The following is a 27,402-nucleotide window of genomic DNA, read 5'->3' on the forward strand; positions in this document are numbered from 1 at the left end:
ACCTGGATAAAGTGACAGCAGAGTAGTTAGTTGGAAAAGTTGGTGCTCTGCTGTCCATAAGAATGCCTCCACAATCAGGCACTAGTCTGGGAAAAACAGAACCTTGCCAAGACACTCCACAGCTTTTCACCTGGGAGGAGATAGGACTTCGCTCAGGCAAGGGGAACTCCAAGGAAGAGAGATGGCTGGTCATCAACAGGAAGGTCTATGATATCAGCCATTTCTATTGGCGGCACCCTGGAGGAACCCGCGTCATCAGCCACTATTCAGGACAAGATGCCACGGTAAGATTATTGTGGGGGCCAGAGCTGTTAGGAAGAACCATAACCCAGTGAGAGAACACCTAACTTACATGCACAAGGTCCAGGTTCAATCCCTGCCATCTCCAAGGATCTTAGGTAGCAGACCTGGAAAATATATGTGCCTGACATTCTGGAGAACCACTGACACTGTGCCATTCAGGGATGGAAAAAACAAGGGTCTTCATATGATCATTATGTTCAGTTGGCAATTTTCTGTGAGTGTGGGACAGGTGTGAGACCTGATTTAGAACAGGTGTGGGGAACCTTGGCCCTCCAGATGTTGCTGAATTACAATTCCCGTCATCCCTGGCCATTGGCCATGCTTGCGGGGCTGATGAGAAGTGTAGTTCAGCAACATCTGAAGGACCAAAGGTTCCCCACATCTAATTTATTTATTTATTTATTCAATTACATTTTTAGACCGCCCTATAGCATTGAGCTCTCAGGGCGGTGTACAACAGGATAAAACACATTTAAAATACGAGCAAGTGTGAATTTCATTATACAGTTATAAAAACATATTAAGTACAAGATTAAAAGATTAAAATAAGCATTACAATTACAAAGTTTAAACTTAATATGCCATTTAAAATGCCTGGGCAAAGAGGTAGGTTTTTACCTGGCGCCGAACAGATAGCAAAGAAGGTGCCAAGCGTATCTCGTCAGGGAGGGCATTCCATAATTTGGGGGCCACCACTGAGAAGGCCCTAGATCTAGTTGTCGTTCTCCGGGCCTCCCTATGAGTCGGGACCCGGAGAAGAGCCTTTGAAGTCAAGCGAAGCGAACGGGTAGGCACATAGCGGGAGAGGCGTTCCACCAGGTATTGTGGTCCGATGCCGTTTAAGGCTTTATAGGTAAGAACCAACACTTTGAATTTGGCCCGGAAACATATTGGTAGCCAGTGCAGTTGGGCCAGAACAGGTGTTATATGGTCAAATTTCTTTGTCCCAGTAAGAACTCTGGCCGCAGCATTCTGCACTAGCTGAAGTTTCCGAACCGTCTTCAAAGGTAGCCCTACGTAGAGTGCATTACAGTAGTCCAATCTAGAGGTTACCATAGCATGGATAACTGAGGCGAGATTCTCCCTGTCCAGATAGGGTCGTAGTTGGGCTACCAGCCGGAGCTGGTAGAATGCATTCCGTGCCACCGAGGCTACCTGAGCCTCAAGTGACAGCAGCGGATCTAATAAAATCCCCATACTATGGACCTGCTCCTTTAGGGGGAGTGTAACCCCATCTAGGGCAGGTCGGACATCAACCATCTGGGCAGAGAGCCCCCCAACCAACAGCATCTCAGTCTTGTCAGGATTGAGCTTCAGTTTATTGGCTCTCATCCAGTCCATTATCGCGGCCAGGCAGCGGTTCATCACTCTTAGCTCCGAGGTAAACCAAGGAGCCAATTGAGCTCTGCATAGGAGAGGGCGCATCGGGGCGATCGCGTCAACTGCCCGAGTCATTTCCGTGTTCCACAGATTGACCAGGGTTTCGACAGGATCGTCAGTTTTATCAGTCGGAAAACTCCCTAGAGCCCTTTGAAAACCCTCAGGATTCATTAGTCTCTGGGGGCGGACCATCTCAATTGGTCCTCCACCCTTGCAGAGGGGAGAAAACAGTGTGAGTCTAAACCTCAGTAGGCGGTGATCTGTCCATGACAAAGGAATAGATGTAAAATTCCTCACTCCCAGATCACCATCCCCTATTCCCACATGCAGCCGCCCCCGGAGTCAACAACAACAAGAATGATTTAGAAGAATGGCCTGAAGGGACAGCAAACACCATCCCATAATAATCAGATTGCTGGAGGAGGAAATTAAGGCTTGTTTGAGGATGGGTGACTGAAGCGACAGTCTGCATCCCCTTTCATGAATGGAAAAGGGCAAATAATTGGTTACAATTCCACATGTACATCTTTGCCTCCTTAAATCCCATTGACCTCCAGATGGTTTAAGCAGCCCAATGGTGTGCAGGATTCAAGACTTTGTCAAATCATGTTGACTCAAAAGCAGAATTGTCACACATAAATGTGGCCTCAGAGAAGCTATATCTGATGTTATAGGTTTCAGCCAGAAGATCAGAGTAATATTGGGGGAAAGCCAAGAAAGTTTCAGTAACTTCACTGAAATTTCTTGGAATTTTAGTTTTCACACTTCTCATTGTTTAGTTTGAGAATGCCTGGTAACTACGCTTAGGATGGCAGCCTCAACCATGTATTTCACTACAGATTGCCTTATCTTCTCAGAATATATTTGCAAGAAGTGAAATATTTGAATGTGTGGTGTTTCACACATTAATTAAATTGTAAAAAATACCATCTGAGACTGAGGGTAGTCTAAGAAAAGGATGTTGGGCTTGGAATTTGTTTCAGCTGAACCCTCTTAAGGAGTGGCATAAATGTTGATGTCATGATTTATGTTTTATCATCTCAAGCATATTTTTAAAAATAAATTCACCTTGGTGATTTAAAGTTTACACACAGAGCACATTTTGCTTTGGGCATTATATGTTCTTCTGAAACCGCTATGAAATTGTCAAAATAAAGAATCAATATTTTATTGTTATATTGCTAACAAAATGAACATTCTAGATCCCACAAAGCTAACAGACCTATTCAAATTAAATGGCTGATCTTGACATTGACACAGTGCAATACTATGCACCAGAGGTATAGACACCTGTGACCCTCCAGATGACTTCCATCATACCTGATCGCTGGCCAGACTGGCTGGGGCTGATGGGAGTTGGAGTCCACCATCATCTGGAGTGCCACAGGTGCTACACATGTCTACTCAGAAGTAAGCTATATTGAGTTCAAAGGGACTCCTTTTGATTAGGATTGCACCCTAATATACATAAAACCTGTTGTAGTTTGTCCAAGAATTCCCATCTCTTGTGAGGAAATCCCCAATGCACCACAACAGAGATGGAGAAATACCAAGCCACTCAAAGAGAAAACGAGTCAACCATGCTGCAGTGCTTCAGTTATTGGGGAAGAAACAGGATGGGACTCTTAATGAAACCAACATGCCCCATCCTGTGACTTGCCCCCAATTTTAGTCAAATCATGCCCCCTGTAGCCAGCAACTTAGACTCTGCCCCCACTGGGCCCCATGTAATTAGAGCATCATCTCACGGTACAGATTTGCAAACCTCTGCACATGTCTTCAGTGGTAAATCCTACTGGACTAAGTGGGTCTTACTTTCAAGTGAAATGCCTAGAACTTGGCTGTGTAGCTCTTACAGGCAGGCTATTTCTTTATATGTCCATATAGATATATTTGTAAATGATTTTGCATTCCTAATCCTACTTCCTCTTGTCTCCTTGTTTTGACTTCCCCCTTTGTCAGAATCTAGATGGTAAGGTCCTTGGGGCAGAGAACAATCCTGGTTTTGCTAATGTAAGGCTACGTATATTAATGGGAGTACAGAAACAAATTAATAGTAATAATGTATATTCTTGATTCTGCTGAATGTTTGGGTGATGAATGGACAAATGTATTGTTTCAGCTGACTGGATTTCCTGCATATTCTCAATCTAATGATTTCATCAGCAATAATCTTGCAAACTGAAGATGTAATGTCCTTGCCAGAGTTTGTAGAATGTACCTACTCATTCCTCATTTTAAACAGCTACGTCTTTTGTACTGTAAAGACACTTCTGCAGTTAGGCTCAATCAATCAGAAGACTAAAGAATAAACATGCAGTATTAGATGTTGAATCTAAATAAGATCTCAGACCACTTCAGAGCAGGTTATAAAGAGAAATCTAGGTTACGTTAATCCAATATTTGGGTGTGGGAGTTGCTACCACTTCTTATCTGACTTTGTCTAAAGCCTGACTATCATCATTCATGTTCATGTACCACATCTCAGATGTATTTCTCTATATGCCTGCAAGGGTACCTTCCACACTACCAATCAACACTTCCACCCATACAGGTACACACCTGCATGCGTCATTAGAAATAAATACATGGTAATGGCCCTTGTTTGCAGGTTTTTAATGCCATTTTTACAGGAGGTATGAGACTCTCAAGTTTACGCATAGTCACTCTCACCTGTATCCAGAAAACTGTGGCAGAGCCATCCTACACGTTCAGCCTAATGATATTCTCTTTGAATGGATTAGCCAACCCAACTTCTCCCACCCCCCATCCCTGGCTAGGAAGCAGATGCCACCTGTCTAACACCCACACACTAAGTTGAGCAGCAATGTAACATTAATTGAGAGTCATAGGGTTCACCTACATGGTGGTTTACTGTGTACTTGGTGCTACTCACATTCCCTTTTAATTTGCATGATTGACATGATGTTACTTCCAAACAGAAGCTGTCATGCAGTTTTCCCCCTGTAAATCCATACTAACCCAATTTCCTGATAGTATGAAAAGAGAAGGATAAAACATCTTCACTCTATATCTCTGGTGCTCGCAGACGCTGTGCTCTGATGCTTTCAGATGTGTAAGTCAAATGTTCCCCTCTCCATACCCACTCCCTTTTCCTCCCTTCATTCATTTCATTTCCTGTGGGCTGAAGAGCAACTTCCAGCTGCTCTCTCCCGTTCTCCTGGCATTTTTATGTTGCTGCAAATGATGCCTTTCTTTTCTTCTCCTCCTAAATTGTGTGCAAACGCATAACACTCTTCAAACCAAGATTTGTATTTCAGCTGTATTGTACCAATGAAAATACCAATAATTGCACTTCTGGGTTGTTGTTTTGAATGAAACTAACTGGTAGAACAAACTGAGCATGCTCAGTTGCCAGGTAACCAGAGGGAGTGGAAATGTTAAATTAGAGGGCATGATCAGTAGGAAACTGCGTGATTGATCCTTCCCCTCAGTGTGAATAGAAAACACCATGTTTGCAGCTGGCATGGACGATACAAATAGAAAACAGAGGTAAAAGCAGCTGCTTTAGTACGAAGTAATGCTCCCATGTGCATAAGCCCTTTGACATCAATTGTGTTCTTACACGCCTATTATTGTTGCAGATCACAGAGGCAGCTGCAGCAGGTACCAATGAGTTATTCAATGCCAGGCTGAGTGACGCAGCCCACCTAAGGTTAGAGATTTAGGGGGTACTATTAAAAGGCTGCAAAAGTAAGACAGCCTGCCTCAGGTAGCAGATCTGAGGGTAATATTAAGACATTGCAAATTAGCATTTATTTACTTTGCTGTAATACGTATTGGGATTACATATTCTGTTGCTTCTCAATCTGAGCTTACATATTCTATGGTTTCTGAGAATGTGGGAATGAGACTGATGGCTACATACAGAAACATGCCTCAGCATAACTTCTGGCCATGCCTAAAAGTTTCCCAGTCTGCTGTGCCCTCGAGCTGGTTTCACTGGTATGAACTGACATACAGTAGGGCCCCGCTTATAGGGCGGGTTCTGTTCTGGACCCTCGCCGTAAAGCGGAAAGCGCCATAAAACAGAACCCCATTGACTTTAATGAGGCGCATTGAGCGAAAATGACACAAAAATGCCGCAAAATGCCGTAAAAGTGGCTTTAAAAGAGGGGAGGAAAGCCACCGCATTAGAGGAGCGCCGGGAAGCGGAGCGCCGGGAAGCGGGGCCCTACTGTATAGGTTCCTCCAGACTGGTGGCTTTTGTGGGGTGGGGGTTGCAGGGTATTCTGCAACATTGACAAACATTTGCAGGTGCAAACAGTATTGAAAGTGGGATTGTAACTACCCCGTTACCATCATGAACACAAATAATCATGAATGCACAATAAAAAGGACATCTGGAGGGGCCCTTGTGACAAAATATACTGTTTAAAAAGGAAAAACGTATCATGGGAGAACCCAGTCTAGCACCACTTTTGAGTGAAGGAGCAATACTGCAATCACTGCACCATCTGATGTGCTACTAAACCACATCTGAAGGTTTACTGGCACATTGTGCCTTGTTGTATTTATGGAAGTGGGAATGATGTGCAACGGGAGAACCCACACTGACACACCCTAATCTGTACAGGTGAAGAAGAAACTATGGTCTGAGTCACGTGGCCAACAGAGGACAGAGATCAAAGCTTGACCCACTAAAATTAAAACTAACAAAAGGGTTGGCCATTAGCCATTCTCATTCTACTTTCTTTCTTTTCATCACAAATACCAGTTAGCCATGAAACTTTGTAATTTCTAACACACACACACAAACTTATTTTGCCACCATTTGTCTCAGGCAGCCCACAGAGACGGGAGTCATGCCTTAGAACATGAAGGGGTGGCTAACATTTTTTGGCTCAAGGGGTGTATTGATGGTCAGCCACACCACCAAGGGCCTCATGCAAGTGGAGGGTGTGGTTGATGTAAATATGCCTATGTGTGCACATGCTCATTATACATCCAGCACACGTAATACTGACAGACCACACATACAATGCACACACTGACCACACATGTAGGTGCACAGTAACAGTCCTCTCTCCCACACACACACAGACACAGAGTCTACCCCTAAAGCAGGATGATGGCTATTACAAAGTTCTCTCCACCTCAGTGCTGGAATGAAACACTGCCTTTTACTCTCCAAAGAAGGATCCTTCCTCCAGAGTGCTGGGGTGGGGAGAAATGCTGCCTTTAAAGAGTAGGCAGAGCTCTTTATCTCCCGATGTCAGCGCTGAGCATCACAGCCATCCTTCAAAATTAAGTTAGATTACTGCAGTTACTGGGCTCCTTCTGGGAGGCAGGACAAGTTATAGATATAAATATAAGTTGTTGTTGTTAGTTATGTGCCTTCAAGTCGATTATGACTTATAGTGACCCTATGAATCAGCAGCCTCCAATAGCATCTGTTATAAAGCATCCTGTTCAGATCTTATAAGTTCAGGTCTGTGGCTTCCTTTATAGAATCAATCTATCTCTCGTTTGGTCTTCCTCTTTTTCTACTCCCTTCTGGTTTTCCCACCATTATTGTATTTTCTAGTGAATCATGTCTTCTCGTTTTGTGTCCAAAGTATGATAACCTCAGTTTTGTCATTTTAGCTTCTAGTGATAGTTCTGGTTTAATCTAACACTCCATTATTTGTCTTTTTCACAGTCCATGGTATGCGCAAAGCTCTCCTTCAACACTACATTTCAAATGAACTCATTTTTGTCTTAACCGCTTTTGTCACTGTCCAACTTTCACATCCATACACAGAGATGGGGAATACCATGGTCTAAATGATCCTGACTTTAGTGTTCAGTGACACATCTTTGCATTTGAGGACTTTTTCTAGTTCTCTCATAGCTGCCCTCCCCAGTCCTAGCCTTCTTCTGATTTCTTGACTATTGTCTCCATTTTGGTTAATGACTGTGCCAAGGTATTGATAATCCTTTACAAGTTCAATGTCCTCGTTGTCAACTTTAAACTTATATAAAGTTATATAAAGTTAAAGTTTTATATATTACTTTACTTGCAATGGAATATTAAATACTTTGGACACATAATGAGAAGACATGATTCACTAGAAAAGACAATAATGATGGGAAAAACAGAAGGGAGTAGAAAAAGAGGAAGACCACACAAGAGATGAATTGATTCCATAAAGGAAGCCACAGACCTGAACTTACAAGATCTGAACAGGGTGGTTCACGGCAGATGCTCTTGGAGGTCACTGATTCATAGGGTCGCCATATGTAGTAGTTGACTTGAAGGCACATAACAACAACAACAAAGTCAAAACTGCATAAAATGTGTGTGTGATGAGAAATTTGCAATAAAATGCTAAAGAATTTTCAGGATGACTTTAAAAAAAAAAAGCACAAATAGCTGCAGAAATGTGGATAACTTAAGATTGGAAAAATGAGAAACTGAGAGAATCAAAATTGACAGGTCCTTCCATCCCCAGCGCTGAGACTGGGAGTTTTGTTTAATTAACAAAAACCTCTGCCTGTGCTTTAGAGAGTGATCTCTAAAGAACAAGTAGATGGATTATATCTCCTAGTCACAGCTTGAACTGCACAACGCAACCCTGAGATCAAGAGATAAAAGAGTTCTATCGGCTGTCTAGCATTCACTCTCTAAAGAGCAGTCACAGCACTCTGTCTCCTGCTCTCAGCACTGAGCACCATAGTGCTGAGGTTCTGAGATGAAGCTGTATGGGCTGGTGAGCTGAATCTGGCAGTAGGTTGCAGGTTAGCCACATTGCATTTGAAATTAAACCTGGACCAATCACAAATGTTTCATCTGTTGCTTTCCAAAGCATAGTGACCTGATTTCTTGTTCCACTTCAGCACTGTGGGCATCTCCCTTTCTCATCCCATTTCTTTGTGTGTTTCTTAGGATGCCTTCGCAGCTTTCCACAAGGATGAGGATCTAGTGAAGAAATACTTGAGCTCGCTGCAAATTGGGGAGCTGGCTTCTGATCAACCTAGCTGTGAACCGACAAAAAATGTGAGTTTGCTCCAGAATTACCTTGATGTAGTGTGTGTGTAAATCCATTGGAACATGCCGTAATGGAGCCAAGGTACATTGCAGATGCTGAAGAACAAGGCTGAAGAATTCCCCTTGTTGGCCTTAAGAGCATTTAATCTCAGTATTTAAGCACTTAAGCTCCACAATGCTGTAAAATGTCAATATTGCAAGCAATTTACAAAATCGCAACTGTTGTGTCAGGCATAATCCAAGGGCCAATGTGCTCTTCTGCCTAGCCATGGTAGAGGAGAGGAGAGGAATGGCTTTATGCCCAGCCACCATGAAGGATGTAACAAAAGATGTAGGCAGCCAGTAAGGGGTGGTAAGGGGTGGAGGGATCTGGTTGGCTATGTAAAGCTAGAGATCTCTCTGTCTTGATCCCTCGTGGGCCTGAGTGGGATTTCCCCCCCCCTTGAAGACTCAAATTGCCCTACAGCCCCTGGATTTTGTCCCCACACACCCTACAAAATGCCAGGTTTGGAGATGTACCCCTGGGTGGGTGAGACACTAACAAAAGTCACTCCGTTGTTAATAGGGTTGCCAGGTCGGAGCCATCCAAAAACCTGAGAAAATGGGGGCGGGCCCTAGTGACATCACGGGGCAGGCCCTGGTGACGTCACGGGGCGGGCCCTGGTGACGTCACGGGGCGGGCCCTGGTGACGTCACGGGGCGGGCCCTGGTGACGTCACGGGGCGGGCCCTAGTGACGTCACGGGGCGGGCCCTGGTGACATCATTAAACATGATACATTGTATCAACCGCAGTTGCTTGGAGCATACCATTCAAAAAAAAAATATCTGATCGGAGATTAAAATAGAAATCTTACCTAAAATAGGGTGTTCCTAGGTCCATCTGAAGTGACAAGGTCATTCTTTCTCACAAGCTTAGGGTGATGCAAAATGGAAATGGACTGCCTTCAAGTTGATCCCAGATAGGGTCTTCATGGTAAGCAGTATTCAGACAGAGGTGGTTTACTATTGCCTTCCTCTGAGTCTGAGAGGCAGTGACTGGCCCAAGGTCACCCAGTGAGCTTCATGGCTGTGTGGGGATTCAAACCCTGGTCTCCCAGGTCACAGTTCAACACCTTTAGGGAACATTTAATCTAGCTTACTTGCTTCTGGCAAGAAGGTTTTACGTGCCCTCAGGCCAGGCCATTATTGGAAGAAAGGAGTTTAGTGTTGCAGAGATGTTAGATGGGAGCACAGATGGATGCCCCTGAAGGCAGCAACTGTCAACATGCTTATTAAGGAACTAAGCCCCATAGAACTCAATAGGACTTACTTCTGAGTAGATATGGTTGCAGCGATGTTAAACAAATTAAACCAGAACTATCACTAGAAGCTAAAATGATGAAACTGAGGTTATCATACTTTGGGCACATAATGAGAAGACGTGATTCACTAGAAAAGACAACAATGCTGGGAAAAACAGAAGGGAGTAGAAAAAGAGGAAGACCAAACAAGAGACGGATTGATTCCGTAAAGGAAGCCACAGACCTGAACTTACAAGATCTGAACAGGTTGGTTCATGACAGATGCTCTTGGAGGTTGCTGATTCATAGGGTCGCCAAAAGTCGTAATCGACTTGAAGGCACATAACGCCTTCTTGCCTGCACTATCTAAAAGTAACGTTTGTAGGGATGAGAGAGCTGTTTTATGGCACCAACTATCCCAAATAAAAGGCACAATTCAAACCATGTCTGCTGCTACATACATGCTTTAATCTGCTAGCCCATAAGAGACTCCCATGAAAGCACTATAGTCCAGGAGGCCTCCACCTTAGAAAGTGCCCCCACTACATTCCAGATCAGTTCCAGCCTTGGGAGGGGACAACTATATTAATAGGTTGCTCATTGCTATTGTTGAGTGGCAGATGCCTACACAAAAGGCATCAATGTGCCAATTTTACAGTAGCATTAAGTTACTACAAACAAATAATGCAGCAGAGTTACAACACCAGGACTGCACACTGCTGCACCCATGTTACTGCTCCCCATATTGGTGTCTCCAATAATCCCTTTAGCTGTTTAGCAGGCAGGTGGGTGTTCTCGCTTGTAATCTGCATTTCAGAAGATCATTAGATCTTCTAATGTAAGCTCCGAATCTTGCATTAAGATCCACAGACTACAAAAAAAATTCATTCATTCTATACCACGATTCAATCCACAGCCTAATCAATTTGGACAGATACTGAGATGGAAGGGGTATTTAAAAGCCTAAGTCTGTGGGAAAATTCTGCTAACGTCTGTATGCTGTAGTCCTTTAATCCAAATACTCTCTTAGTGTCATGGATATTAACTGAACTTGCTAAGCAAGTTACAGCATGAAGTCTTTTCCCCTGCAAGAATGAGATTTTGTAGGAGGGGAGAAAAAATGACAGGAATTAAGAGATTTCGAGGGGCATGAAAAAAACTGTCATCTCCTACTGTGGCCAGGCTTATCTGTGCACTGATGAACACTCTTCTAGTTGACAGGGCCTTAAATGTAAAAGCTTCTCAAAGCAGCTGTGGCCTAATGAGCAGTTTTAGCAAACAGCAAGGAACCTGCTGGTTAAAATATTACGAAGAATTTTAATATGGGAAAGGCTTACAGGGAGCCATTATCTAATATCTACATTTCTTAAATTTGGTTAAGCTACTTGACTGTACCTTTCCATTTTGATTTTTGCTTTGTGAAACCCAGCGAGGTTTAAAAGCTTGCTGTTACCAAATGGAATTTCTGCCTGCCAAGGTTGAACAAATTTTAAGAATGGAGATGAGTGCATTACAAAAACAAAGTAAAATACAAGAACCAGTCATCATCATATTAAAAAAATACAACATTATACATTAAAAGGCCTGGGAAAATAAGAAAATGTAATATTGGCTACCAAGCAAACTTATCTGGAGAGGAAGATCTATAAAGAGGGTGTCACAACTAAGAAGGCACCCTCTCTGGTCACCACTTGCTTCACCTTGTCATTTCGTAGTAATATTGTGAATTTACAGTGTAGCTTTTTAAAACTTAGAATTCTGAACCCAGGAATAGATGTTGCAGTAGGTCAGTTTGAACAGTCATTTGAGACTTCATAAACCCATGTCTTATGAACCTGGGAATGAGCATCCATTTTTTAAAAAATGCTAATCTTTATTAAGTTAAAATCAGTACAATGTCCAATTTGTTTTTACCTTCATTTATCACAGCAGGGGAACTGGCTCTGAGGCTGCCATGCCGCATGGGCGCCGTCTCGGCAGCGGTTGCTAACCTCAGCCGGTTCCCCTGCTCCGGAAATGAGCAGCGTGGCGCCGATGGGCGGGAGCAGCCGCGATGGGGCTGAGGAGTCTGTGCGTGCAGTCGTTCTGAATCCGGTTGCGGGAAGAAGGCCGCTGGTGGAAGGAGCCGGTTTGAGGCCAGGTTGTTTGTAGGCCGTCGCGCAGAGGGAGAGAGGGGGGGGGAGAGAGATTTGTCTTGAGTCTGCTATACTTAGTGAAGCTTGAGTCTCCTGTATTTAGTGAGCGGCCTGCCAGCCTCAGCCGGTTCCCCTGCTCCGGAAAGGAGCAGCGTGGCGTCGATGGGCGGGAGCGGCCGCGATGGGGCTGAGGTGTCTGTGTGTGCGGTCGTTCCAAATCCGGTTGCGGGAAGAAGGCCGCTGGTAGAAGGAGCCGGTGGTTTGAGGCCGGGTCGTTTGTAGGCTGTCGCGCAGAGGGAGAGAGAGAGAGAGGCAGAGAGAGATTTGTCTTGAGTCTGCTGTATTTAGTGAGCGGCCTGCCAGCCTCAGCTAGTTCCCCTGCTCCGGAAAGGATGGCCGGCCGCTTCACTAAATACAGCAGACTCAAGCTTCACTAAATACAGCAGACTCAAGACAAATCTCTCTCTCTCTCCCCCTCTCTCCCTTTGCGCAACGGCCTACAAACGACCCGGCCTCAAACCGGCTCCTTCCACCAGCGCCGCGGCCTTCTTCCCCCAACCGGATTTGGAATGACCGCACGCACAGACTCCTCAGCCCCATCGCAGCCGCTCCCGCCCATCGGCACCACGCTGCTCCTTTCTGGAGTAGGGGAACCGGCTGAGGCTGGCAGGCCGCTCACTAAATACAGGAGACTCAAGCTTCACTAAATATAGCAGACTCAAGACAAATCTCTCTCCCCCCCTCTCTCTCCCTCTGCGCGACGGCCTACAAACGACCCGGCCTCAAACCGGCTCCTTCCACCAGCGGCCTTCTTCCCCCAACCGGATTCGGAACGACCGCACGCACAGACTCCTCAGCCCCATCGCGGCCGCTCCCACCCATCGGCGCCACGCGGCTACGGCCTCCACTCACCACCCTCACTTCTGTGGCCGGCGGGAGCGTCCAGGCTCTGCTGCACAGGGGGGGGCCGCGGCGGTAACTCAACTCCTCCTCCTCTCTCTCTGCAGTCCCTCCCTCAATTACAAAGGGTGGGGCGGGAAGGCGGCCAGCCACAGCCTTCACGCATGCGTGTGTCAATCACGCATGCGTGGCTGAGCGGCATGCTCAAAAGCCGGAGATTAGCCTTTTTAAAGGAACTATGGCCGGAGGCCGGAGACGGCCCCCTTTTGCTGGAGACTCCGGCAGAAAACCGGAGACCTGGCAACCCTAGTTGTTAAATAGATTCATGGGTGAGGGGAAAAGAAAATGACTTGAGTTTGGGGAACACCCTGAAGTATCATTAAGATGGTAAAGGGGGGCTTACTCAGACTTGCTCCCCAAGGCCATGAGGCTCGAGGGACAGGAGCTCTCTTGGAGCTGCCTGACACACTCACCCATGAAGCCCAGGAGATGGTTACTGTGGTAGGCCTTCCTCTGGCTGCACATCACTGGATGTGTGGGCCAGGAGGAGCCATGAGTGGGGAGCAACTGCTCATGTGATCCAAGATGAAATGCTCTACTGCAGGACTGGGGAATTGGATCCACCTGGTAGGCCAGATCTAGACTTCCCCTAAGAACTGCAGACCATTTTGGCAGACAGGCAGAACCACCCATCTATCAATCATCTGATGTCACCATGATGTCAAGTGAAGCGTTTTCCTTTACCTGAGCGGTTTGAAATCAAACTGCAAAGTAACAGGATGCATCAGCAAACCCCATTTACTTTGCCCATGCGGTTTTGAAATCAAACTACATAGGTAAAAGCACTGGGGTTTGCAGGTCAACTGATCAGCAGCACCTGCAATGCACACTTTCGATAGGGAGCCATGTCTTTATCTGCCCCACACCTGGCATCATATATGATGCCAGGTATAGGGCAGGTGGTTTGGGAGAAATGGCATTGTGGGCTACATTAGGACCCCTGCCAGGCCTAATTCAGCTTGTGGGGTGGAGGTTTTCCACTGCTACCCTACTGCCTCATACCAAGGGTTAATATCTGCTCTAGAGTTAGAGGGGAGTTAATTAAAATAGAGGGGGAAAACAGCCCCATTGCAGATGCTGGGGAGAAGTTTTCACATGTCCCTGGTAATCATGTTCCTCATGTCTCAAAGTCACCCTGTTGAAGCAGAACCAGCCAGCTGGCTAGGCCTCTTTATTATCATGGGGATCTCCCTGGAAAGAGAACGGACAGCAATTCCTGAGTCAGTTTGAATCATATACAGGTACCCAGAGAAGAAGGAGCTTAACTGTTGTGACTTCTCACAGGAAATGCTGGTGCATGATTTTCGTGAGCTGCACAAGACAGTGAAGAGGACGGGACTACTGAAGCCCAGTTATCCCTTCTTCACCTTCATGTTTCTGCATGCTTTCCTGACAGATATTGGATCCTGGCTTCTTATCTGGTATTTTGGAAAATCCTGGATGTCCTTCCTTGTCAGTGTAGCATTTTTCACCATTGCACAGGTAATGTGTCTACATCATTGGAAGCAACAGGATTCAATCTAGACTCTTCTAGACCTGTTAACTGCTTCACTGCTTTGCCATATTCTCCCTAAGCATTCTGTGTAGTTACTGGAATCCCAGCCTCTTTCAACACATGTTGCTGCCTATCTATCTAAGTCTGTCTACAGGAACTTTCACATCCCTTCTACATGAGATCTTTCTTATCTGGAAATGCCAGGGATTAAACCTGGAGACTTCTGCATACAAATTAATGTTACATCCGTTCCAAGGGGATCCATGTCAGGAAGGAAATTCACATGAGAAAATCAATCTTGTTAGGATAACTCTACAGACCACACAGAATTTACACACATTTCCAGCAGAAGGAGCAGAAAAACAAGCCTTTTCCCATTTCCACGCCACCCATCCTTCCCTAATTGTTTTAGCCATCATCTTCAGCCATGCTTTCTCAAATGAATGTGAACAAAGAGCATATCAGACATGTAGTTAATGGGAGCTGACAAAAGGATGTGAATAAATATGAGTGATTGTTCACATTTCCATGTTGGCATGAAGAATGTTCACAAATTGACAGCTTCCTTATGGTTGCAGCATTTAGAGACTATGCACACACGCTGGGCAGTGCATCAACTCCTTCAGATGATTCATATTCTTTGACATTATTTGAAACCCATATATAACAGAGTGCGAAATGGTTCTTCCCATCAGGGTCCTTATCAGCCTCTTCTTCATTTGACCCTCAGCTAACCATAGGCAAGGAAGTCAAATGTTAACAGAGAAATATCAGACTGCTTCACTGGAAAGGGATGCTGAAGAAGACTTTCCTATAGCACTGTCCTCTTTGCAATCTGTTGGTGCAAGGATGGCACACTTTAATGTTATGGTAGTGCTGTGCAAGTGGCTTTTCTATGAATTCATTCTGCGGCACTGCTGTTAACATTTAACAGCCAGTGACATGTGGTAGAGCCATTTGTATGGGTCCTTGTCATAAAGATGATGCCTGGGTAGCATAGGAAGTGATGGTGATGATCTGTTTCACCGGTCCTGTCTTCATAGTTGTGGGCCTTTGAAGTTTACACCATCCCTGTGAGATGATCCATGGAACGTGGCTTCCTCGATGCTACTGTCATGTTTAAAAGCTTCCATTTCATTGATCTGTTGTGTTAGAACTTTTATAAATAGTATTCATGAGGCAAACCTTTTTATTATGGTGCCTCATAGGGAGGACATGGCCACACAGAAAGACATAGCATTCCTCCATATATTACTAGCTTCATCGGAATTGGACATTTTTTCGATGAAGGCACCCGTGATTCTTTACAACTTTGTCTGCAAACATTTCAGGAACCAGACAGTAAGGCTGTGCGTAGGATTGCTAATGTTGCTTTTCCCAAATTCTGCTGAAACAGTTCATAGAGTGAGCCACAAGTTCTCATTAACCCATCTGTAGAAAATATCATATCAAATTGTCATGTTGCTTTTTGCCTTCCAGATCCAGTATGGATTTCTTCAGCATGATCTTGGGCATGTTTCAGTCTTTCAGAAGCCCAAGTGGAATAGATTATCTCACCTCTTTGTGGCAGGAGTACTTAAGGTAAGAGTCCAGTATTGAGATAGGTACTGGTTGTTGTTTTCCCAGTTAAATGTAGCAACCTTTTTGAAACTAAGCGGGTCTGGATCTTGTCAGAGCCTCAATGGGAGATGGCTTGGAATCTTTATATGCACGACCTTGTGTTAAACAATAGATAGAAATGCACAAATAAAATGGGGATGCTGAGGATGACTTTCCTACAGCACTGTCCTCTTTGCAATCTCTTGGTGCAAGGATGATCTCCGGGGCATGGATAGTGTGCTGCTGCTGCTGCTGCTAAAAATTAAATAGCAGCAGCAGTACTTAAGTAGTGGTGTAGCAGGACTTGCAAAGGTTGTGGGACTATTCTGTTTATTTAATTTAACCACCATCTTGATTCTTGGGGTCAATTCCCCATCCAGGTGCACTTTTTGTTCTGCAATTTGCACAAATGTAGACCTACAGGGTAGTCCTTATAGGTCATTGTCACAAACTGTCAGCCTTACAACATCCTGGAATTTTAGCTTTACCACTTACATTTCCCTTCTAGAAACAAAAAAACACAAAAAAGCATTTGCTGCTCAGAAAAATTCTGCCTCCTCTAAATAAGTGTTTTCTGACTCTGAACGTTTGGGTATTGTCAAGCGCACTTGTGCTGACACCCACCAAACAAAATGGTTTCTGGAGATGAAAAATAACTCCACCTTAGCAATGGAAATCTCATTGGGGTCAAACTATACCCCGAAAACTGTTCCATAATATTCACAAGGTATGTCTTCGGTACAGTTGGAATTCTTTTTGAACTTCATATTCATTTTAATATTAGATTGCCTTCAGCCCTCCCACCTTAAAACACCTTCCAGGTTCCTGGTCAGAAACACATTTATACATGCAGGAATGAAACTAACAAAGAGGATAGTGGCACCTTAAAGATTAACCCAATCTGATGTGGCATGTGCATGCAGTGTTATCTTCAATTGGCATATGTGTATATATGTGTTTATACCTTACAGCAAAGCCTTTGATTCTGTAGATCATGAAAAACTATGGAATGCTTTAAAAGAAATGGGGATGCCACAGCATCTGATTGTCTTGATGCACAACCTATACTCTGGACAAGAGGCTACTGTAAGGACAGAATATGGAGAAACTGACTGGTTCCCAATCGGAAAGGGTGTGAGACAGGGGTGTATTTTATCATTCTACTTGTTTAATCTATACGCAGAACATATCATATGGAAAGCGGAATTGGACCAAGATGGAGGTGTGAAAATTGGAGGGAGAAATATCAATAATTTAAGATATGCAGATGATACCATACTACTAGCAGAAACCAGTAATGATTTGAAATGAATGCTGATGAAAGTTAAAGAAAAACACACAAAAGCAGGACTACAGCTGAACATCAAGAAGACTAAGTAATGACAACAGAAGATTTATGTAACTTTAAAGTTGACAACAAGGACATTGAACTGGTCAAGGATTATCAATACCTTGGTACAGTCGTCAACCAAAATTGAGACAATAGTCAAGAAATCAGAAGAAGGCTGGGACTGGGGAGGGCAGCTATGAGAGAACTAGAAAAAGACCTCAGATGCAAAGATGTATCACTGAACTAAAGTCAGGATCATTCAGACCATGGTATTCCCCATCTCCATGTATGGATGTGAAAGCTGGACAGTGACAAAAGCGGATAAGAGAAAAATCAGCTCATTTGAAATGTGATGTTGGAGGAGAGACTTGCAGATAACATGGACTGCAAAAAAGACAAATAATTGAGTGTTGGAACAAATTAAACCAGAACTATCATTAGCAGCTAAAATGATGAAACTGAGGTTATCATACTTTGGACACATAATGACGAGACATGATTCACTAGAAAAGACAATAATGGTGGGAAAAACAGAAGGGATTAGAAAAAGAGGAAGACCAAACAAGAGATGGATTGATTCCATAAAGGAAACCATAGACCTGAACTTACAAGATCTGAACAGGGTGGTTTATAACAGATGCTATTGGAGGTCACTGATTCATAGGGTCGCTGTAAGTCATAATTGACTTGAAGGCACATAACAACAAAATCCTGTGAGGTATCACCTCTGACATCTATATGCATGCAACAATCAAATGTATTCAATATAATCATAGTGACAGATCTCCACAGCAGTACTTGGTGGCAGCACAAACTCCTCTACCTTCCTATATTAATTTAACACCTATATATAAGACAAAATTGTTGGTCTTGATAAAGCCCTAAAGCAGTAGAATCAAACATCCTGATAAATTCTTGTTCAGCATCTTCATGCTGGAATCTCTCACTGAATACTTCGTTGAATAATTGTGGCTCTCAGGTGAGCAGCAGAGTGTCCTGTGAGACTGACAGGGTTTCCTACTGGTTTCTCACCGTTATCATTTTGGACATTTTTGTCAATTTGTATGTCAGGAATAAGCACATGATGTAGTTTTTGCCATGAATAATGAAGACTATGGGGGGGGTCTTTTTATTATACATGCAGGGAGGACCACCAAGTTGGTGGAAGCACATGCATAATCAACATCATGCCAAACCCAACTGCTTCCGCAAGGACCCAGATCTCAACATGCACCCACTCTTGTTCAGCCTGGGGAAGAACCTCTCTGAAGAGGTGAGTGCATGTGAAGTCTATGAAGACTCATGTCATAAATAACTGACACTGTATGTAAAAGGACTCCATATACCCCCAGTGAACAACCTGCAAAAGTGCGAGGGAGAGCAACCTAGGTATTCTCTTTACTAGGGCTATGCCCCAGATTCAGCTAAGGCCTGAGGCCCAAGCCAAATTGGGTCTACTCAGAGGGACTCGGCCATTGGCCAAGCCAGATTCAGACAGCCATGGATCGCTACACCTTGGATTGGATCTCCCAGAGCAATCCATGGCAGTCAGGGAGTGTGGCATCAGAAAGGGGGAGAGACAGGCAGGCCAGGAAAACCCCACAAATAACTGGCAGCTGCATATTCTGGAAGAAGCTTCCCGCCTGCCTGACACCTCCCTCCCCACTGTTCAACAGCTATTCAACAGAGGGGTCAATTCCACCGGGTGCTAGTGATGCTCCACAAGCAGCTTTCCTTTAGGAATCACCCACACAGAGAATCAGCCACACCAGTTTGATCCCTAAGTTCAACAGATGTTGAACAGGGGGGGTCAATTCTGCAGGGTACTGTGATGCCTCGCCTGCCCCTCTCCCAGCTACATGTTTAATTAGTGTTTTAAGACCTTAATTAAACATTAGTCCCACCCTGGAATTTATTTGAGTCCAGATCCAGGGAAGGGCAAGATGGAGGTCGAGATCAACCCAGGGCAGGTTGACCTGATGCTCCCCAGATGTGAGATACAGGATGGGGAGGGGGCTGTGCACAGCCCTACTCTTTACGATATAGCTTTCCTACTTCATTTACTGCAAGGCTTGCTGCTGATAGACTGGTTATTGATTGGTTCTTAATTCTTACTTGTGCCTTTCCTGATCATGAGTAGCTGGACAAGCACACATATGTCTGCCTGCTCTAACACAGTCAGGCTGGTAGTGGAGAAGAGCCGTGACTGAAAAGGTGAGCCTTCACCCTGCTAACAATAACGTAACTAACATATTTACTGGTGCCTGAGATAATGGCCTGGTTTGCACATCAGTAAGCCAAACAATGGCTTACTAGGACCATGCCAATTTCTGTACTAGAGCTCACACTCAGTTTGGTCCTCCCTGGTCCTTTCAGCTCAGTGTGGCAAAGTAGCTAAGCCAAAGCTTATTTTTGGCTACAGCTCAGTTATGGAGGAGAGAGCCTGACCACAAGCTGAGTTCAGATGACACACTCAGCCAAACCATGGCTTAGCTACTCCATTGAGCTTAATGGACCAGGGGAGGAGTAAAGAAGTTGCAGTCTTCTCCCTGGAGGTCTGTGTGTTTCCATTAACCCAAGGTTTGGTTTTAACCTATATGCAAATGCAACGATTGATGCTGTATTCCTGTTACTAACATATGTCATAGGCTCCTTCCCAAAACCGAATTCTTTAAGGAAAATGTGTCCATTAAGAAAAAGACAGCGAAGCTAGTACTTATTAGCCCTAAGTTTAACCATTGGGCTTCTGCTTTCTGTTTGCAGCTTGGGAAGAAGAAAAAGAAATACATGCCTTACCAGCACCAGCACAAATACTTCATCTGTAAGTCTCTCTGCCTGTTTTGCACAGGAACTTCAGTCTAGCTGTTGTTTGCCACCATCTCTAAGGCCATGCCTCTTAGGAGATTAGGACAATAGCAGGAGGGATCAATGGTTCAACAGTCTTGATAAAAAAATACGGGATGGACAGATGGATGGTCAGATGTAATGCTATCTATAGTAGTGTTACATGGACCCCCGTTTCTGAAAAGTGAGATATTTCAAGGGGTCCCCGGTAGGGATAGAACAATCTAGCGGTTTCAGTTCTCTCAGTTTCTCATTTTTCCATCTGAAATTCAGTTCTCCAGGTTTCTGCAGCCATTTGTAGATTTAAAAAAAAAAACTCATGAAAATTCTTCAGCATTCCGGTGCGAATTTCTCTTAACACATTTTTGTAAGCTGTTTCTCCTACCACAATGAATTTTTGTATCTTATTTTCACTAATATATTCATTTTGTGCATACTTTCCCATAAGATATGCATTTTTATAAACATTGCTTGGCTGGAGAACTGCATCGCAAAATCGGATTAGTGTGAATTTTGAAGGATGGCTGTTTCGGTTCTCCTGTTATTTTGGAAAACGCAAATGTGATAAATTCAGCTTTAAATGTGAACTGAATCAAATTTCTCCCCCAATCCCTAGTCTCAGCTCATACCTTGGGTTTGCTTTCCTCAGAATGAAAGTCAATGGAGGCTGGTGGCATTTCTGTGATACAAGGTTTATTTATATATTATGCAGGCTTAGTGTAAAATGGGTGACCCACAGCATTAACACTCCAACAGACATTAGGTTTCTAGGGGGATCACCAACTCCACAGAGCAAGTCAAACCTTTCTGGTTCTTTCCAGCTCCAGATCAAAAACTTTTTTGTTCTCTTTCTCACACACTCTTTGATGACATCATCTCCAGCCAGGGGAGGAAGGAAGACATGCGCCCTTGTGATCATCTTTCAGATTAGCTATTACTCCTATAGCAAAAAAATCACCTGAACTAGGCCAACTATTTCGTTATGCAAGGCCCTTTCTGTGCCAGGTTATCTACTTAACATAAGGCCCTGGTTTGCCCAACCTCAATCCCGTATCAGTATGAAGGCTTTTGCAAGATTTATTTGGGAGATGAGGGGAAACTTCAGAGATATCTGAGTAACTTGATTTGAATTTCGTTGGTTATTACAACTGAAGGAAAATACTCATCTTTGTTGTATGTTTGCTTTCCTTTCTCATCCAGTCTTAGCACCGATTACTTTCGTTGTTTTTGTGCAGCTGATTATAATACGCTTTGCACTTACGAGGAAAAAATGGTTGGTGAGTAATCTGTGAATATGTAGTTGCAATGTTTCCCCGTGGATAAGCATGTAAGGGTGAAGTGCAGATTTTTCCTGTATCATCTAGCCCACAGCTAGTCACTAGAGTTGCATTACAGAAATGTAATATTCTGTTACTCCTATGTCACATAATGCAAAATGGAGAAGCTCTTGCATTGGGTTACTATGTACTATCCCTGTTGTTACCAAGTGCAGTGAACATTTATGGATTGGCATAACAGCGTTTTGGGGGAAAAAAACCTGTATAAATTCTAGCTTACCCTATTCTCCTACCCACCTCCCACAACCAATTCTTGGGCACACCTCCATGTTTAGATCTTTTGCCATAAGAGGAGGAAACCTCATAACAGGACTTAGAAACAACAGATGCAAACTGTTCTTCTTGGCATGATACAGTTTTCTGTGAGTTTCCATGCATACAAACATTGTTCTGGGTCATATGGCATTGTGGCCATTGTAGTCATCCTAATTGCTCCAGAGAGCAGATTTGTTCATTTGAAACTAACAAAGGCAGCAGATTCCCATTCTTTTTATTGCCCTAACACAGTTTTCTTTGGCAGGAACTCACTCTTACTGTGATCTACAACATCCGTGTCTGTCTCATGTATGTTCCTTTAATGGGATTTAAGAGTTTCATGGCATACTACTGGCTGGCCAGGTAATAGTTGTTGTGCAAATGTCTCTTCAGAGCTGCTTAAAGATTGGGGGGGGCACTCTGCATGCACAAAGTGGCTTCTTTACATCTCAGATGATCACACCAACCTGAGCAATTTCATCCTGATGGTGATCTCACCTGGTCTAGAGAAACAGCCCAAGAAGGTTCCCCATGAATCACAACAAGAGAGACTGTTCCTTCATTTTTTAGTCTGTATTTAGATAGTGCAAGAATGAAAAATGGAGATGAATTACAGCAGTGTCCAAATTAACTAATATTTATCAACTGGTGCTTTTCTTAAAAGTCTCAAAAATTAAGTATCCATATATAATAAGAAACAAAAAAATTGTTTCCTGACATAAAGGGCTTCTTTACTACTAACAGAACCCTCTGGAGTCAGCAGTCCAAAATACATGAGTGTTATCCAACAATGTCCCTTCGCCAGCAGAACAGACACCATTTGTGGAATGAATTCCCCCTCCCAGCTGCCACCTCACTCATATCCAGCCCCAAGTCTGTTCTGGAGTGTTGGGGGTCATTCCACAGCAGTTTTGGGGGCACACAGCAGATAGGGAAAAGGGAAGTCCACTTACACAACATTGGATATTCCCTAATTTTGGTTGGCATGTTTCCTGGAGTAACTTGTCAAGAGACAACATGAGCTTTTGAATGGCAGAGGGGATTCTTCAGCCTATAAGAAGGGAGAACATCAATACCTAAGCAATGTAATGGACATCACATGGAGGAGCGGTGGCAGCGGGTGGGGGAGATGAAGAGGTAGCATAGAAGGGAATGGTAAACCAAAGGTAATCCCAGGGCATAGGCCAAAGAAAAGAGGAATGGTTGGGAGGGAGGGGTAAAATAAAACAGTCATAGTAAAGGTGTCAGAACTGCAGACTGAGCAAAAGAGAGTAACCATGCCTCTGCTATTATCTATCCTGTTTTACCCTGATGCAGCCCTGAGTTGACGGGGACTGACATACCAAGGCTTGCCAATGGAACCAGAGAAATGTAGGTAGTGATAGGGAAGAGGGATCACACAAAGAATTGGGGACAGCCAGAAGACGAAGGGATGAGGATGGTGTTTAAAAGCTATCTAATATGGTAGAAACACACTCACTGCTCTGCCGGTTCCAGTGCATCTCCACCTGTCTCTTCTGAAAACGGGGGCACATGACACTAGTCAAATCTGCCCTTTTTTACTGTAAAACCTGGTGGGAGCAGCTTGAGTGCATTTTTTAAAAATTCAGCTTCAAAGAGATTTTGCAACTGATTGGCAAATCAACCTGTTCCCCCTCCAGGTGTGGCTAACAGAAATGCTTTGTTCTGGCAACTAGTGTGTTCATAGCCCTAACTTCCATATATTCAGTGTTCAACAAGAAATTCCTCAGGGCCTTTTCTGAGATTTGCCTATGGATTAGTCTAAATTGCTTTTCATCTAGTGGCTTCTAAACTGTTATCAGGAATTAGGACCTCGACATATTTTGAAACCCTTTGCCAAAATCAGCCATACAGGATAAGTCAGCGAAGACGGAAACTGATAGGTAATCAGTGATCAGGTGTACGTCTGCTATGTATATTTTAAATATTAATATGATTTCTACACTTAATTGCCAGCGGAACTGCAGAACCTTTTTGTGCATTGAATGCAGACATTCTGCCTTATGGCATTACAAATTTTTAGAGGCACAAAAGAGCCAGTGTGGCGTAGTGGTTAGAGTGTTGGACTACAACCTGCGAGATCAGGGTTCGAATCCCCACACAGCCATGAAGCTTACTGGGTGACCTTGGGCCTCTCAGCCTCAGAGGAAGGCAATGGTAAACCCCTCTGAATACTGCTTACCACAAAAACCCTATTCATAGGGTCGCCATAAGTCGGAATCGACTTGAAGGCAGTCCATTTCCATTTTTCAAGAAGCACAAGATACAATGGAAAGCCTTCCTCAAGGTACCTGAGGAAGGTACATGCCTCACAGGGCGTCCTGTGACCTCATTATATCTGTCTGACAGCCTTAATGCATTTGTCAGCTAATGACTGCCTTCATTCAATATCTCTATGCTTAATTGATTTTTGCATGAAACGGGAGGATGTTGAATCTTTCACAGATAAGAGGTCAATTAAAAATGAGTAGATAAAACAGAAAAGTAGCAACTATTTACACATACAGAAGCCTTAGGCACTGTTACCAAACCCTCCAAGAAGGAAACTTCCCACTTCACTGGCTCCACGGTTTCCTCAGGGACTGACAGCTCAGCTGTTGTTATGATCTCAGCCAAAATCTCTTTGAATGTTGGCAAGGCTCATAAATAACCTTGACCCCATTCTGAGATGTCCAGCTTTTCCTTTTCCTTTCCCTAACACCTCCCCTTTCATCAGCAATGACAGAAGGCATGAAGGGATCCGCTGCGCTTCCTTGAGACTGAAAACCTAAATAAAAGGAATTTGCAGTGCAAATATCCCTGGGAATTGTAGTGTCACAGGGCTTCCAGGCCCATAGCCTTGGTAAAACTACAACTCCCAGAGATCTCGGCATTGGAAATGTCCCATAGGTAAGGTTGTTGAGCTTAATAATAGAACATGGAGCAGCCCTTCCTCTTACTCCCCCACCCCCTTAATTCCTACTAGAAGAGTAGCAGAAAGGGAATGGGAGAAGTCCAAACACTTGCCTTAAAAGAATTAACCCTTTTCATATTGTGTTAGGGGGTATCTGCCCATCTCTGATTGGATGGTGACTATTATTGTGTTTTGTTTACCTAGGTTCCTAGAAAGCAATTGGTTTCTCTGGACCTCGCAGATGAGCCACATTCCAATGAATATTGATTATGATAAGAATTTGGACTGGGTGTCTGCTCAGGTAAATTAACATCTACTTCTGCCAAGAAGCAATAATTTCCTTTCATCTAATAAATTCATTTATTTGTTCATTCATTCAAGCTTAAAAATAATGCTGTAGGAAATACAGCATGATGGCAGGGAAGGAAATGACTGAAATTCAGCATATTTCTCTTTCTCACTTAGCTTGCCGCAACTTGTGATGTGGATCAGTCCCTGTTCAATGACTGGTTCACAGGGCACCTGAACTTCCAGATTGAGCATCAGTGAGTATGAGATACGTGGAGGGAGAAGGTGGGACAGAATATTGTTTACAGTATGAATGTGTCTTGGTCAAGTCTTCATCGAAATGACAGGCCACACTCAGATTGGGTGGTAAAGGGTCAGGGACCTTCCACAGTCATGGGATGATTCTGGCTCATTGAAGGCTCTGTGAATGATTGATTAACTGACTGACTGACTGACTGATTACATTTATATCCCACCTTTCTGCCAAGGAGCTCAAGGTGGTGTACCTGTGACATAGTTACGCTGAAGGACTGAGACTGGTCTATCTCACCCAAGTGAGGTGCATAGCTGAGTGGGGATTTGGACCTTGGTATCCCAGGCTCTAGTCCAAGTCTCTAACCACCACACCTCACTGCTGTCTCCACTTGACACCATTTTTGTTCCCTTTCTACAGTCTTTTCCCAACAATGCCTCGACACAATTATTGGAAGGTGGCTCCTCTGGTGAAATCTCTCTGTGCTAAGCATGGCGTTAAGTACCAATGCAAGTCCCTGCTCACGGCCTTTGCAGACATATTGCAGTAAGTATCAAGCAACAGTTAGACTGGGCACCAGTGGGCAGCCAGGCTGAGCACTGGCCGAAGGCCCCTGTGGCTGAGTTGGTGTAGCTCCCACTCTGTGATTCGAGCTAGCTGCGGAGTGTATGCCCTGCGACCCGATGCTGGTGTGGGTCGCAAAACAGGAGCCATCTTCCCAGGCAACACACATACCCCGCCAGCACTGCAGGCTGGCCATGCCACTTCCCACATCACCACACTGCCACATCAACACACTGCACACTCATGCTTACCATCATCCAAGATGGCAGGAGAAGGACAGCCAGGCCTATTTAAGGCCACCTGCAAGGGCCCACTGCAATCTGGTGCTCAAGGGCCGTCTGCAGTCTGGTGCCGGCCCTGTTAACAATGAATGGAAGAGACAACCATTGTGAAAATGTACTGCCCTTTTCTTTTTCGCAGCACACTGAAGGAGTCAGGGGAGCACTGGCTGGATGCTTATCTCCATGTGTAAGAAGAGTAAGGACTTTGGGAAGAAATCGCTTCACACCAAGCACAAGTGGATTTGATGGGAAAGGATGAGCGTAACCATGAAGTTAGGGAAAGGACAATCCTAATGATGAACTCCGAGCCACTGTTTCTCCTTTTCTTGCACAGGCATCTTGAGTTACTAATACCTGGGCTTTAGGAATGTGAGGCAGAGCTAGAGCTGAACTAGAGAGAGGTAGAGAAAGAACTAGAAAGATGTTCAGTGTTGAAAAGCGCAGCTTCTCTGGAGACTCACCACTTTCTATTCATACTAGGGAATGAAAAGGAACAAAAGAGGCTTCCTTCTTATGGAGCTCATCTACACGGTGATTTAGTTCTTGGTGCTACTCACATCTCTTTTTAATCCGCATGGTTCACATGATGTTACTGGCAAATACAAGCTATCACACAGTTTTTTCCCTGTAAATCCGAACTAACCCAATCCGTTGATAATATAAAAAGTTTAGAACAATATGGCTCCACTCCGTCCTACACGTCTTTGCAGATGGTTCACTTCGATAGGTTTTAGTGGGTGGATGAATCTTCACTTTCAGCTCTTCCCCTTTGTCCACCCGCTAACTCTCCCATGAATTCCATTTTGTTTCCTGTGGTTTATCTAGCAACTTCCAACTGCTCTGTTCTCCCCCTTTCACAGTTTACTACAGCCCTCCCTTCTTTTCTCCCTTTCTCCCCAACGAAACGTCCTTTACTCCTTGTAACAAGCCATGGGAATTGCCATTGGATTTTATCATTCTTTCTCATATTCTCAATGTTTGTGGAGAGAATTTTGAAGTAACATCTCTCCATGCCTGGTTCCCAATTTCCCCCCCTAAAAAATCTAAGTGGATTTTTTAAAAAGAAATCACCTAAAAATATAGATAATATTAATATTTTGAAGAAAATATCAGTATTGTCAGCTCTACACTGCATCACCAGTGTCGGGGGGGCTGGAAATTCCTGGGTCTTTGGCAGGGAAGGAAAGTCCTT

General features: G+C 44.1%; 1 protein-coding gene across 1 annotated transcript; it reads left to right on the top strand.

The window, feature by feature from the left end:
• Nucleotides 1-26,907, top strand: LOC133378261 (acyl-CoA (8-3)-desaturase-like). The gene is made up of 12 exons (XM_061613064.1): nt 1-284; nt 8,573-8,683; nt 14,335-14,532; nt 16,025-16,126; nt 18,619-18,747; nt 20,238-20,295; nt 21,519-21,595; nt 22,176-22,273; nt 25,029-25,125; nt 25,290-25,369; nt 25,786-25,911; nt 26,350-26,907. Exons 1-12 carry the CDS (start codon nt 63-65, stop codon nt 26,399-26,401), a joined length of 1,350 nt encoding a protein of 449 aa, XP_061469048.1. The 5' UTR covers nt 1-62; the 3' UTR covers nt 26,402-26,907.
• Nucleotides 26,908-27,402: the final 495 nt, after the last annotated feature.

The sequence above is a fragment of the Rhineura floridana genome, chromosome 2, assembly GCF_030035675.1.
Source record: "Rhineura floridana isolate rRhiFlo1 chromosome 2, rRhiFlo1.hap2, whole genome shotgun sequence".
NCBI classification, from domain to species: Eukaryota; Metazoa; Chordata; class Lepidosauria; order Squamata; family Rhineuridae; genus Rhineura; species Rhineura floridana.

Coding starts and splice junctions, on each gene's coding strand:
- LOC133378261 (XM_061613064.1), top strand. CDS start 63: ATGCCTCCACAATCAGGCACTAGTCTGGGAAAAACAGAACCTTGCCAA. Junction 22,274..25,028: donor GCATACTACTGGCTGGCCAG/GTAATAGTTGTT, acceptor TTGTTTACCTAG/GTTCCTAGAAAGCAATTGGT. Junction 25,126..25,289: donor TGGACTGGGTGTCTGCTCAG/GTAAATTAACAT, acceptor TTTCTCACTTAG/CTTGCCGCAACTTGTGATGT.